General features: G+C 40.2%; 1 protein-coding gene across 1 annotated transcript in view; it reads left to right on the forward strand.

The window, feature by feature from the left end:
* The window catches only part of LOC133620255 (alpha-1,6-mannosylglycoprotein 6-beta-N-acetylglucosaminyltransferase B-like), a 357,389-nt gene that overhangs the window by 209,764 nt on the left and 131,483 nt on the right, over positions 1 to 16,142 (forward strand). The window contains exons 6-7 of the mRNA XM_072915959.1: positions 9,587 to 9,654; positions 13,196 to 13,363. Of these exons, the coding sequence (XP_072772060.1) occupies positions 9,587 to 9,654; positions 13,196 to 13,363 (236 nt within the window). The remainder of the gene's footprint in view (positions 1 to 9,586; positions 9,655 to 13,195; positions 13,364 to 16,142) is intronic.

The raw sequence follows: 16,142 nt of genomic DNA on the forward strand, positions 1-16,142 counted from the left end.
CCCCCTCTCACTCTCCTCCGTGACCACAAATAGCATATTTTGTCTATAAAATTAAAAATATAACATCTCTGCCTGACATTGTATCGTTGTTGACTTTAAAGAAAACATAAAAGAAAGAAATAACATAGATTTTTTTAAATCCTTATTTAAACTATAAACATTTTTTCACTGACTTGAACCATTTTATACAGAAAAAGTCTAAGTTTTTAATAGTAATTTGATTGTCAGAATGTCATCCAGGAACATTTGTAAACCTTTTACTCACTGAAAGTCTTTGATTTGCTCAAAAATGATTGACAGTATTTGCTATGTCTTATAATTATTCAAGTAATACAATATAATTGCATATATGTGCAGAAGAGACTGTGGTAGGGATGTTACCATACCAACATTTTTACGATCAAAAAAATAAAAAATGAACCCATATACTTCTAAATATACTACTTTAATGCAAAAAATGTGTCAAGTATTTAAGATGAGTGTGCAACTTCATTATTTAAATATCAGTATCAGCTGCCAAGAGGTAAATATACGCCAAAAAAAGATAACCAGTGTTCTATAACCTCCCTGTATATCAAAACAAACAAGATCCATCCATCCATCCATCCATCTTCTTCCGCTTATCTGAGGTCGGGTCGCGGGGGCAGCAGCCTAAGCAGGGAAGCCCAGACTTCCCTCTCCCCAGCCACTTCGTCCAGCTCTTCCTGTGGGACCCCGAGGCGTTCCCAGGCCAGCCGGGAGACATAGTCTTCCCAACGTGTCCTGGGTCTTCCCCGCGGCCTCCTACCGGTCGGACGTGCCCTAAACACCTTCCTAGGGAGGCGTTCGGGTGGCATCCTGACCAGATGCCCGAACCACCTCATCTGGCTCCTCTCGATGTGGAGGAGCAGCGGCTTTACTTTGAGCTCCTCCCGGATGGCAGAGCTTCTCACCCTATCTCTAAGGGAGAGCCCCGCCACCCGGCGGAGGAAACTCATTTCGGCCGCTTGTACCCGTGATCTTGTCCTTTCGGTCATAACCCAAAGCTCATGACCATAGGTGAGGATGGGAACGTAGATCGACCGGTAAATTGAAAGCTTTGCCTTCCGGCTCAGCTCCTTCTTCACCACAACGGATCGATACAGCGTCCGCATTACTGAAGACGCCGCACCGATCCGCCTGTCGATCTCACGATCCACTCTTCCCTCACTCGTGAACAAGACTCCGAGGTACTTGAACTCCTCCACTTGGGGCAAGATCTCCTCCCCAACCTGGAGATGGCACTCCACCCTTTTCCGGGCGAGAACCATGGACTCGGACTTGGAGGTGCTGATTCTCATCCCAGTCGCTTCACACTCAGCTGCGAACCGATCCAGTGAGAGCTGAAGATCCTGGCCAGATGAAGCCATCAGGACCACATCATCCGCAAAAAGCAGAGACCTAATCCTGTAGCCACCAAACCAGATCCCCTCAACGCCATGACTGCGCCTAGAAATGCTGTCCATAAAAGTTATGAACAGAATCGGTGACAAAGGGCAGCCTTGGCGGAGTCCAACCCTCACTGGAAACGTGTCCGACTTACTACCGGCAATGCGGACCAAGCTCTGGCACTGATCATACAGGGAGCGGACTGCCACAATCAGACAGTCCGATACCCCATACTCTCTGAGCACTCCCCACAGGACTTCCCGAGGGACACGGTCGAATGCCTTCTCCAAGTCCACAAAACACATGTAGACTGGTTGGGCAAACTCCCATGCACCCTCAAGGACCCTGCCGAGAGTATAGAGCTGGTCCACAGTTCCACGACCAGGACGAAAACCACACTGTTCCTCCTGAATCCGAGGTTCGACTATCCGGCGTAGCCTCCTCTCCAGTACACCTGAATAGACCTTACCGGGAAGGCTGAGGAGTGTGATCCCACGATAGTTAGAACACACCCTCCGGTTCCCCTTCTTAAAGAGAGGAACCACCACCCCGGTCTGCCAATCCAGTGGTACCGCCCCCGATGTCCACGCGATGCTGCAGAGTCTTGTCAACCAAGACAGCCCCACAGCATCCAGAGCCTTAAGGAACTCCGGGCGGATCTCATCTACCCCCGGGGCCTTGCCACCGAGGAGCTTTTTAACTACCTCAGCAACCTCAGCCCCAGAAATAGGAGAGCCCACCACAGACTCCCCAGGCACTGCTTCCTCATAGGAAGACGTGTTGGTGGGATTGAGGAGGTCTTTGAAGTATTCCCTCCACCGATCCACAACATCCGCAGTCGAGGTCAGCAGAACACCATCCTCGCCATACACGGTGTTGATAGTGCACTGCTTTCCCTTCCTGAGGCGGCGGATGGTGGTCCAGAATTGCTTCGAAGCCGTCCGGAAGTCGTTTTCCATGGCCTCCCATGTCCGAGTTTTTGCCTCTGCGACCGCTGAAGCCGCACACCGCTTGGCCTGTCGGTACCTGTCCGCTGCCTCAGGAGTCCTATGAGCCAAAAGAACCCGATAGGACTCCTTCTTCAGCTTGACGGCATCCCTCACCGCCGGGGTCCACCAACGGGTTCTAGGATTACCGCCACGACAAGCACCAACTACCTTGCGGCCACAGCTCCAATCAGCCGCCTCGACAATAGAGGCGCGGAACATGGTCCATTCGGACTCAATGTCCAGCACCTCTCTCGTGACATGTTCAAAGTTCTTCCGGAGGTGGGAATTGGAACTCTCTCTGACAGGAGACTCTGCCAGACGTTCCCAGCAAACCCTCACAATGCGTTTGGGCCTGCCAGGTCTGTCCGGCATCCTCCCCCACCATCGCAGCCAACTCACCACCAGGTGGTGATCGGTAGAAAGCTCCGCCCCTCTCTTCACCCGAGTGTCCAAAACATGAGGCCGCAAATCCGATGACACAACTACAAAGTCGATCATGGAACTGCGGCCTAGGGTGTCCTGGTGCCAAGTGCACATATGGACACCCTTATGTTTGAACATGGTGTTCGTTATGGACAATCTGTGACAGGCACAAAAGTCCAATAACATAACACCGCTCGGGTTCAGATCCGGGCAGCCATTCTTCCCAATCACGCCTCTCCAGGTTTCACTGTCGCTGCCAACATGAGCATTGAAGTCCCCCAGTAGAACGAGGGAATCACCCGGGGGAGCACTCTCAAGTACTCCCTCGAGTGAATCCAAAAAGGGTGGGTACTCTGAGCTGCGGTTTGGCGCGTAAGCGCAAACCACAGTCAGGACCCGTTCCCCCACCCGAAGGCGGAGGGAAGCTACCCTCTTGTCCACCGGGTTGAACTCCAACGTACAGGCTCTGAGCCGGGGGGAAACAAGAATTGCCACCCCAGCCCGTCGCCTCTCACTGCCGGCAACGCCAGAGTGGAAGAGAGTCCAGCCCCTCTCGAGAGAACTGGTTCCAGAGCCCTTGCTGTGCGTCGAAGTGAGTCCGACTATATCTAGCCGGAACTTCTCCACCTCGCGCACTAGCTCAGGCTCCTTCCCCCCCCTGGTGGCCGGGCGTGTCCCCATGGGGCCCGGCCGGGCACAGCCCGAAGAGGCAACGTGGGTCCCCCCTCCAATGGGCTCACCACCCATAGTAGGGGTCATAGAGGTCGGGTGCGATGTGAGCTGGGCGGCAGCCGAGGGCAGGGCACTTGGCGGTCCGATCCTCGGCTACAGAAGCTAGCTCTTGGGACGTGGAACGTCACAAACAAGATTTGTTTTTATAAATATGATCATAAATAAACTATTATTGTCAACTACCGTCATTTTCGGGCTATAGAGCGCACCAGAATATAAGCCACTCAATTTTTAGAAGAAAAACATATTTTCCCATAGAAATTCTGCACCAGACTATAAGCTGCAGATATATACGTTGTGAAATAAGTTATATTGTGTAAATGTTTATTTACATTCCTTAATAGTTGCCAAACTGTGTCTGTAACAGGGCAGTAAAACGACTGGTCAAACAAAACATAAATGCAATTTGATTGTCAGAATGTCATCCAGGAACATTTTTAAACCTTTTACTTCCTGAAAGTCTTTGATTTGCTCAAAGCTTGCAAATCTTTAGAGTACGATTTGAGTGCACATTTTGAAATATATAAGACATAAACAAGTTAAATGTGTGCTCCATTTACATCTACTCTTCCTTTAACCAGTTCGTTAAACAAACACGCTTATTTGCCTTTTTTAGACGACAGTGCCGATCTCTTTTTGTAATACAAAGTGACCCCAGGTAGTTGTGACTACTTACACATGTCCAGGCCTCAAATTTTTACTTTTTAAGGTCAAGGCAAGTGTTGCCTTAAAGGAAGGCTCATATTTTAGGGCACCAAGGCAAGTTAGAAGGGCACCAAGGCAAACATTATTTTATTTCAAGGCAAAGGCTCCAAAGCATGCATATATATATATATATATATATATATATATATATATATATATATATATATATATATATATATATATATATATATATGTATATATATATGTATATATATATATATATATATATATATATATATATATATATATATATATATATATATATATATATATATGCATGCGTGCTTTGGAGCCTTTGCCTTGAAATAAAATAATGTTTTATATACATATATATATATATATATATATATATATATATATGTATATATATATATATGTATATATATTTAATATATATATATATATTTAATATATATATATACATATATATATATATATATATATCCATCCATCCATCCATTTTCTACCGCTTATTCCCTTTGGGGTCGCGGGGGGCGCTGGAGCCTATCTCAGCTACAATCGGGCGGAAGGCGGGGTACACCCTGGACAAGTCGCCACCTCATCGCAGGGCCAACACAGATAGACAGATATATATATATATATATATATATATATATATATATATATATATATATATATATATATATATATATATATATATATATATATATATATGCATGCGTGCTTTGGAGCCTTTGCCTTGAAATAAAATAATGTTTTATATACATATATATATATATATATATATATATATATATATATATATATATATATATATATATATATATATGTATATATATATATATACATATATATATATATATATATACATATATATATATATATATTTAATATATACATATATCTATATATATATGTATATATATATATACAGTGTTGGGTTAGTTACTGAAAAGCAGTAACTAGTTACAGTTACTAGTTACTTCATTTCAAAAGTAACTCAGTTACTAACTCAGTTACTTACACCAAAAAGTAATGCGTTACTGTGAAAAGTAACTATTTAGTTACTTCTTTTTTCTTTTCTTTTTTAAAGCTCCAATTAATGCCCTTTTAGCCTTCATTTCAGTACTGTTATTGCACTGGAGAATAATACAATCTGTTGATCAACTTGACATACATTTGTATCACTGAACTCTGCTAAGCCATGTGGTCTACATACAACACACAAAGACAAAGATATGTTACAAAGGCCAATTTGTTTCTGGCCAGAACAAATTGACAAAACTATTTTAAATAGCTGCAACATAACATACATAAGTAACAAACAGCATAATAACAGCATAGATGTAAACCAAGAAAGGCACACACTACATACACAAAGTCTAACCAGGCCTTTTCTTCCTCAAGTAATTCTTATACAAAATCATGTCTGAAACCCAGAACACTACACATTTCCCCAGTTTTAGTTTAGAGATAAGGAAAGATTGGCCTGGCCCACTAGGATCCCTCTTTATGTTTGTGAACTTTATAGTCTATACATTTAGAGTGATGGGATAATCAAACACTCTAGAAGTCTAGAATGAAAGAGTATATAAGAGAATTGACAGCAACGTTCCCTCTCAGGAGCGCGCATGTGCAATTGCGCACTGCTCAAGCGTCCTCTGCGCACGGCAAATCTATGCCATGCACAAAATCAAATAAAAAAATAAGCGCATAACAATTTTCGACACGACACGGACACGACAGAGAAAACCGTTTTCGTCATCATTGTTCAAATATTGTAACGTCTGTCGAGACGCTTTGAGGACATGAATTCCATCCATCACTTTACAGAGCAAAACTCTTTACTGTCGGCCATAAACACATCACCAAAACATTAGTAAACAAATGATATCTAGCAAAACTGGTCATTTTCTGCAGTACAAACCAGACCAAAAGCAACTTTGTTATATCAACAGCAGCCGCTCGCTCTCTCACGTGCGCCAACACTTGCACATATGGCACTTAGCCAGTGATGCGTTTACAGCCACACAAAAAGTCGGACAACTCCAACACCACACATAAAGTGTCATTCCAGGTCGTTACACTATGATTTACCAATCAAATGTGTGCTTATTCTAGTGTCATTTATTAGGAATCTTAATTTATAAATATTAATCATTAAATGCTGTTAGTATATTAAATAAATACTAATAAAAATATATTTTTTACAAACAGGAAGTTGCAGGAATGTACACATGATCCCCTGCTTACATCTCATTGTGCAACATGTGAATGTTTTAATGGGAACTAAATGCAATGTCTGAAAGGGGTACAAATTATTTCCAAAGCAGGACCTCCACCCAGACAAACAATACAAGTACACAGTTCATGAAAAACAATATTTGTTGTTATTGTCATTATAAGTGGGCCTAAACACTTATATTAGAAATGGAAATGACTGTTGTCATTTGATTATAATAATAAGAGAATGTTGTCTGTCTATCTGTGTTGGCCCTGTGATGAGGTGGGGACTTGTCCAGGGTGTACCCTGCCTTCCGCCCGAATGCAGCTGAGATAGGCTCCAGCGACCCCGAAAGGGACAAGCGGTAGAAATGGATGGATGGATGGAGATGTAAGTTGTTATTTAGTGAGGTTTGGGACAGGTGTGCTGCTGGTGTAGCCACAGTGTGCCACGTCTAAAGTTGCTCACATGGACTCCACTCAATGCTCAGGGACTTTTTGCATTTGCTCACACATGAACAACTAGAGGGAACATTGATTGACAGAGTGTGTACCTTCAGCGGTGAATGGTGGTGGTGGTGGAGGTGAAGTGGCATCAGAGTCTCTGTCTCTCTTTACTAGCTTCGTCGAAGCATGTTGCTATGTAGCTTGTTTCAGCAGATTTGAATTGCTGTTTTGGGCAGTAGATGGCATCTTTGATCCAAAGCACAATTTACATTTAACTAAAATGTTATTTTCTTTGTGCTCGACAAAAGAAAAGTAGTGAAAATATCTCCATGTTAGCAAACTCGACTTCTGGCTCCGCCATGATCAGACACGCCCCCCCCCTCGCTCCCCACACTCACACTCAGACACACCCACACAGAGCGCATGTCTCTCTCTCTTCTCCGGCTTGTGACACAAGAAGAATCAGAACTCCGATAAAACACACTTTATACTACATAAAAAGTAACGTAAAATAACGCAGTAACGCATCATGTAGTAACGGTAACTGAGTTACTGAATATAAAAAAATAACGCGTTAGATTACTAGTTACCGCCGAAACTAACGGCGTTACAGTAACGCGTTACTTTGTAACGCGTTAGTCCCAACACTGTATATATATATATATATATATATATATATATATATATATATATATATATATATATATATATATATATATATATATATATATATATGCATGCGTGCTTTGGAGCCGTTGCCTTGAAATAAAATAATGTTTTATATACATACATACATATATATATATATATATATATATATATATATATATACAGTATACACATATATATATGTATATATATATATATATATATATATATATATATATATTTAATATATATATATATATATATATATTTAATATATATATGTATATATATATATATATATATATATATATATATATATATATATATATATATATATATATATATATATATATATATATATATATGCATGCGTGCTTTGGAGCCTTTGCCTTGAAATAAAATAATGTTTTATATACATATATATATATACACATGTTTTAAGCAGCTCTTGTATTAGATCGTAATACTTAATGAAGGGCTGGTAAGTCCTTAATGAAGGGCTGGTAAGTCTATATTAGTGTACACAGTAAAAAAAACTGTAGATAATAAGGTAAAAACTGTCAACTCAGCCATCAGAATTTTACTGTAAAATATCCAGAGGAAAGTCTGGGCTTCTCAGTTTAGGCTGCTGCCCCCGCGACCCGACTCACATGGGAAAAGATGGATGACCACCATTACACAATGACAGCAGTTTATGTAGGATTTGTTGAAAAACTTCATGCCAAACAAAGTCTGATTGTGGGCAAATGCTCCAAGATATCGACTTTTTGTAAAAACCGTGAGCGCCTCAAGGCTTTGAGGAACGTTCCGGTGTTCTCAGATTTCTGATAAGTGGAAAAATGGCCGAGTTACAGCGAGTAGGAAAATACAAATTTTTTTGTGTTTTTTTCGCGCCGACATCTAACATTGGAGTCAATGAGAGATTTAGCTGCCTTTCTTGGCTTTGAGGGCCAACAGAAGCCGAATGGGACTAATGACCTCCGCAAAAGTGACATTTTCTGAGAGAGGGCATGTGTGGTGACGTATTCACCGAGACACATGACAGTGGGATAAAAGATGTGGCCGTGAGGACAGGTTGTTCACAAAAAAATAATAATTTTTTGTAAATTAGAGTGAACGCCATCAGCTTTAATGGAGGAAGGCCGATGGCGCTCGCCTCCTTCCGATAGCCATCCAGCCAAAACCAAACATCGGACGTCAAAACCTCTTAGCCGAGGTCAAAGTAGACGAATGTGTGAACAAAATGAGACGTTAAGCACCGACCTACGTGAAAGCATGGCTGAGCTACAAGAGGAGATAATCTTGTCTTGTTTGCAATCGTCCATTAAAATGAATGTACCCATTAAATTGATCCATTTTTTTTTGTGTGTGTTTGTGAATAGCGTAGCCATGGTAACACGAAATGTTCCCAATTTAGAGTACCCTCGTTGGCGCGAACTAGACCTTTCTGACGGTATAACATATGTGAGGGTTCTTTGGCCGGTTTGTCTCGTAATATTCGCGGCAGAATAAGATAGAAGAACTATAAATGATAAATGATAAATGGGTTGTACTTGTATAGCGCATTTCTACCTTCAAGGTACTCAAAGCGCTTTGACACTACTTCCACATTTACCCATTCACACACACATTCACACACTGATGGAGGGAGCTGCCATGCAAGGCGCTAACCAGCACCCATCAGGAGCAAGGGTGAAGTGTCTTGCTCAGGACACAACGGACATGACGAGGTTGGTACTAGGTGGGGATTGAACCAAGGACCCTCGGGTCGCGCACGGCCATTCTTCCACTGCGCCACGCCGTCTATAAAAAAGTTTGAAGTAAGAGCAATAATAATATGGGCTATAATGTAATAAACGGTGTGAAATCCAGCGAATTACTCTAAATTTGCAGTAAAATTCCGTTGCCAGTTTTTATCGTAAAATCCACGGTTATTACCGTCCTTATTTTTGGTGCTTTCCCTTTACTCACTCGCACACAAGTTTGACGATATGTTGTTGGATTTGGAGTCCATGTGGGAGTGATAACCACCACTTTTTTCTTGTCTGCAGTGAGAGAAGGAACATTGTGTGACATTCCCAAAGACCCTCGTTACCCAGACTGTCCCGGCAAGATGGATGTAAGTCCTCCTCCAGCGTCTCCTTTCAAAAACATTATTTTGTCCTCTTTTTTTTCTTCTTCTGCGGCTGTTTTGTGCATGACTGCAACGCTTGTCAGCGCGTTGGATGTCGCAAAACAAATACTAATTTAGACGCGTCTGTGGATGTATTTAATTAAAACAATTATGTAGCAAAGTACAGACAAGGTATGCGATAAAAGGTTCCAATTTGCATTGGAATTTTAATTAAATCAACACAACGACACAAGGCGAGGTCTTCAAGCCCGTTAAAGTTGTGAGCCAAGCAAATTAGAGGGACTTTTGTTAATTAAAGTTATTTGTATTAGCATATTTTACTGTTAAATAAATGTGCTATGTCTTATAATTGTTTAAGCAAAACAATATAATTGCATATATCTACAGAAGAGACTGTGGTAGGGTTGTCGCCATACCAGAATTTTCACGATAAAATTAAAAATGTAATAAAAAATGAACCCATATACTTCTAAATTTACTACTTTATTGAAAAATGTGTCAAGTATTTAAGATCAGTGTGCAACTTCATTATTTAAATATCAGTATAAGCTGCCAAGAGGTAACTATACACCCAAAAAAGATAACCAGTGTTCTATAACCTCCCAGTATATCAAAACAAACAATATATTTTATAAATATGATCATAAATAAACTATTATTGTCAACTACCGTAGTTTTCGGACTTTAGAGCGCACCAGGATATAAGCCGCACCCACTAAATTTTTAGAATTCTATTGTGTTGCCAAATGGGGTTTGTAACAGGGCAGTAAAACGGCTGATCAAACAAAACAGAAGTCATCGTCATGGACCCACTAGTTGCAGAAGCCAACTCTCCAGTCAGCTAAACAGACTCAATAACTCCACGGTGATGTTTTGGTGAATTTACTGAGGAATTTGTGAAACTGAAACAATACAACAAGAATGCCGTTGCAAGGTAATAATACTAACACAGACACGTGTGTTAGCATATTAGCGAGTGTTCTCGATAGCTTTACTACATTACGATAGCACGTACAAATATGCATGAAAAAACACTCCTGCAGAGTGGACCGACACCAGCAGATGACATGGCACCCCAAACCATCACCCAACCATGCAAATTTTGCATTTCCTTTGGAAATCGAGGTCCCAGAGTCTGGAGGAAGACAGGAGAGACACAGGATCCACGTTGCCTGAAGTCTAGTGTAAAGTTTCCACCATCAGTGATGGTTTGGGGTGCCATGTCATCCACTCTGTTTCCTGAGATCCAGGGTCAACGCAGCCGTCTACCAGCAAGTTTTAGAGCACTTCATGCTTCCTGCTGCTGACCTGCTCTATGGAGATGGAGATTTCAAGTTCCAACAGGACTTGGCGCCTGCACACAGCGCAAAATCTACCCGTGCCTGGTTTACGGACCATGGTATTTCTGTTCTAAATTGGCCCGCCAACTCCCCTGACCTTAGCCCCATAGAAAATCTGTGGGGTATTGTGAAAAGGAAGATGCAGAATGCCAGACCCAAAAACGCAGAAGAGTTGAAGGCCACTATCAGAGCAACCTGGGCTCTCATAACACCTGAGCAGTGCCAGAAACTCATCGACTCCATGCCACGCCGCATTAACGCAGTAATTGAGGCAAAAGGAGCTCCAACCAAGTATTGAGTATTGTACATGCTCATATTTTTCATTTTCATACTTTTCAGTTGGCCAACATTTCTAAAAATCCCTTTTTTGTATTAGCCTTAAGTAATATTCTAATTTTGTGACACACAGAATTTTGGATTTTCATTTGTTGCCACTTCAAATCATCAAAATTAAATGAAATAAACATTTGAATGCATCAGTCTGTGTGCAATGAATAAATATAATGTACAAGTTACACCTTTTGAATGCAATTACTGAAATAAATCAAGTTTTTCAAAATATTCTAATTTACTGGCTTTTACCTGTAAACCACATGATTTTAGTACATCAGTCGAGGAAAATGATCAAACTACATAAATAACATCCTGTAATTTGATTTTGATATAATTTTTGTATCTTGATAGATTGAAAATTAACACCAATGAGTTGACTGATGAACATTATCACATAATTTTTTCAGAAAATATAAATAACGAAAAAAATAGAATACTATTAACCGCAACATGTAAGTGTAAAAAAAACATTATGATTTGTACAATTTCAGAATGTTCTATTTTTAAACTAAGAAAATAATCTGAAATTGTCTTTATTTTTAAGTTATCGTGCCGTGATTTTACCAGTCCGGCCCACTTGGGAGTAGATTTTTCTCCATGTGGCCCCCGATCTAAAATGAGTTTGACACCCTTGCTGTAACTACTTGGTATCGGATTGATACCAAAATGTGTAGTATCACTGAAAACTAATGTAAAGTATCAAACAACAGAGAAATAAGTGATTATTACATTTTAACAGAAATGTAGATAAACATGTTTAAACAGAAAGTAAGCAGATATTAACAGTAAATGAACAAGTAGATTAATTATCCATCATAAATTTGACAAAATAATAGAATGAGAAATGACACAATATGTTACTGCTTTGTTTGCTTACTTAAAATTAAAAATGGTTGTCTAAAAATACACTTATATTTAATGTATCATAAAATGCTATTTTAAAATAAAGCCTATAATGAAATTTTTTTGTGGTCCCCTTTATTATTATATTACAAAATATTGGTATCGGGACAACCCCAGTTCCACTGTACCAATACTTTTGACAACCTTAGTACAAACCCCAAAACCAGTGAAGTTGGCACGTTGTGTAAATGGTAAATAAAAACAGAATACAATGATTTGGAAATCCTTTTCAACCTATATTCAATTGAATAGACTGCAAAGACAAGATATTTAATGTTCCAACTGGAAAACTTTGTTATTTTTTGCAAATATTAGCTCATTTGGAATTTGATGCCTGCAACATGTTTCAAAAAAGCTGACATAAGTGGCAAAAAAGACTGAGAAAGTTGAGGAGTGCTCATCCAACACCACAGGTGAACAGGCTAATTGGGAACAGGTGGGTCCGTAATATCATCAAGAGGTTCAGAGAATCTGGAGAAATCACTGCACGTAAGCGATGATATCACGGACCTTCGATCCCTCAGGCGGTACTGCATCAAAAAGCGACATCCATGTGTAAAGGACATCACCACATTAGGCTCAGGAACACTTCAGAAAACCACTGTCAGTAACTACAGTTGGTCGCTACATCTGTAAGTGCAAGTTAAAACTCTACTATGCCGAGCCAAAGCCATTTATCAACAACACCCAGTGGTAAAAATGCCCCTGTGACAAATTTTGTGCAATGTGTTGCTGCCATTAAATTCTAAGTTAATGATTATTTGCAAAAAAAACTTGTCTTTGCAGTCTATTCAATTGAATACAAGTTGAAAAGGATTTGCAAATAATTGCATTGTTTTTATTTTTGAATTACACAACATGCCAACTTCACTGGTTTTGGGTTTTGTAATATTGCAATACCAGCATATCCCTCCAGAGGTGCCGCTGAGCCTCTCGCCCTTGTGTTTCAGTGGATGCGTTCCCGCTGGACCTCGGACCCGTGCTACGCCTTTTACGGCGTCGACGGCTCGGACTGCTCCTTCCTGGTCTACCTGAGCGAGGTGGAGTGGTTCTGCCCCCCGCTGGCCTGGAGGAATCAAACCACGACGCCCACTTTGAAACCCCCACCCAGGCAACAAGTACGAAACTCACCCTTTGAAGTCCGGGGGATGGAATTTATTAGCTTTGTGTTTGAAGGCATTCGCAGTCAGCATGGATAAAAAAAATAAATTAAAAAAATGTCATGAAAATGAAGCAAATGTAAATCTGGTGGCCTGCTTTTGACGTTATTGAGGTCAAGCTGGGCGTTTATCACTTTCACAATCAATCACCAGCTTGACTTGGCGATCAATAACGACTTGGCAGGCAGAATATGCACCACGGCGTTCTTCTTTACCCTTTTGTGTCATCTCAATCTTCATCCTCGCCGCTAACAATTGAGACATTTCCGGAAAATTCCTAAAGGTCCGACTTCGCGTTTAACCTCCACCACCTCGCGTGGTCGTCCCCGGAGTATTGTGCTGCCTTGCGTAATGAATTCTGATGTGAAGTCATTCTGCAGCCCTCACTTCTACACACACACACACACACACACACACACACACACACACACACACACACACACACACACACACACACACACACACACGTTCTTGTATTTGTTACCTTCTTGAGACCTCCGAAAAATGCCTACCTCTTTAGGACCACCCTTTCTAGATATATATAGATGTGTATTTACAACATTAATAATATGTACAAACTATGCAAATGTGAAAAATTAGTTGGAATTTCACGAGAAAAACTTAGAATGTTGGCAGTTTTAGAATGAAAGTTGTCATTTTACTCAACGTAAGTCCAAATTTTACAAGAAAAGCTGAAAATGTGTGCAATATTATAAAGGTTGGAATTTTACTCGGTAACAGTCGCAATTTTACAAGAAAAGCGTAAAATGTTGGCAATTTTATGAAAAGGGTCGTAATTTTACTTGACAAAAGTCACACATTTTTTTTTTTTTAAATGTTTTAATTTTGGCAATATTATAATAATAATCGGAATTTTACTTGGCAAAATTATGACAAAAGTCACCATTTTACTCAAAAAATGTCACTATTGTCACAAAAAAATTGGCAATATGGTGATAAAAGTCTGAATTTTACATGACAAATGTCACCATTTTGCATTAAAAAGTAATAGTTTTGCATTAAAAAGTAATAATTTTACGAGAAAATATTGCAATATTACAGAAACGGAAAGAATATGAGAAATTGTTCCCAATTTTTTAAGAAATGTTGACACATTGTGAGAAAAAGACTGCCTTTAGTTCATTTATTTTTATTTTTATTTTTTTAAATTTTTCATTTACTTCAAGTTATTACAGTATGTCTCTCTCTATATATATAAAACATTTTTTTTTTAATTCATTTTGGCCAAAGGGGGCGCATTTCAATTTCTTACACACACTTGTTATTACATATGTTGGCCAGAGGGGGAGCACTTCAGATTTTTACACACACTTGTTATTTCATATGTTGACCAGAGGGGGAGCACTCTTAAAACCGACACACAGTCAATTTGAAAAATTCCCGCCTTTTTGGGACCACCCTCATTTTGATAGATTTCACCACCAGGGGTGCAAATGAGATGTCTTATTTATTTTTATTTTTTGTAATGTGCTTAAGGCCGATGACAAATGAGTCACGGACCACAGATGTCCCCTGTGCCGCACTTTGGGCTACACAGCTGTAGAAGCTAACTGTTAATGGCCACTATAGTCTTAGTACCGTAGTGTATTTGTTCATCCTATGGTCACAAATTGGACGCGGGTTGTCTTACGTCAGCACCGGAAGTCGTAAAATCAGCTGTTCACCTGCCTGTTTTTTTCGGGGATAAAATAGGGAAGTCCTTCTTTAGCTGCCGTCTTGTTTTATCATATATTGCTGCCTTTGCACCTGTTAATGTTCACTTATGTATGCACATTAAATCAACAAAAAATCCTGACTTTGGAGCAATGTTCACAGACTGTAGTATTTGGCTCTCTATTAGATGCAATGGTTTTCTGTATTGGGACCATGATTTATGTCATCACTTGTTCACACCTCCTCATATGGAAGGCACTTTTCCATGTTGATGTCTCAAGAATAGTAGAAATACAAACACACACACACACACACACACACACACACACACACACACACACACACACACACACACATGCGCGTGTTTGTGGGTTATACGCGTCTCTTGGGTATCACCGGTTGCTGTTCAGAGGAGTCCGTTACCTGCATTGTGCGAGTACGGGACAGCTCTGCATGCTAATGTACCCGCTGAGGGGATCTGAGCAGACGTTTATTTCTGCCTATTTTTGCGGACACAACCCAGGGGCCGTGGCAACAAGTTAGTAGGACAGTGCTGCATCACGTTGAGGAGTTTGAATTATTTTGCCGCAGTCAAACATATTAAAATATGTGATCAAGCGTTGCAGATTAATGCCGATCCTCTCTGGCTCACGAGCTAGCAGCTCACTATGTGGCTCCCTACGCAGTGTGGAGCCGCTCCCCTAAGCCAGTGGTTCTCAAATGGGGGCACGCGTACCCCTGGGGGTACTTGAAGGTATGCCAAGGGGTACGTGAGATTTTTTTTAAATATTCTAAAAATAGCAACAATTCAAAAATCCTTTATAAATATAAATAAAAACCTATCTTTTTTTCCAAATAGTTCAAGAAAGACCACTACAAATGAGCAATATTTTGCACTGTTATACAATTTAATAAATCAGAAACTGATGACATAGTGCTGTATTTTACTTCTTTATCTCTTTTTTTGAACCAGAAATGCTTTGCTCTGAATAGGGGGTACTTGAATTAAAAAAAAAAATTCACAGGGGGTACATCACTGAAAAAAGGTTGAGAACCACTGCCC

Source organism: Nerophis lumbriciformis, linkage group LG24 (genome assembly GCF_033978685.3).
Source record: "Nerophis lumbriciformis linkage group LG24, RoL_Nlum_v2.1, whole genome shotgun sequence".
In the NCBI taxonomy this organism is placed as follows: Eukaryota; Metazoa; Chordata; class Actinopteri; order Syngnathiformes; family Syngnathidae; genus Nerophis; species Nerophis lumbriciformis.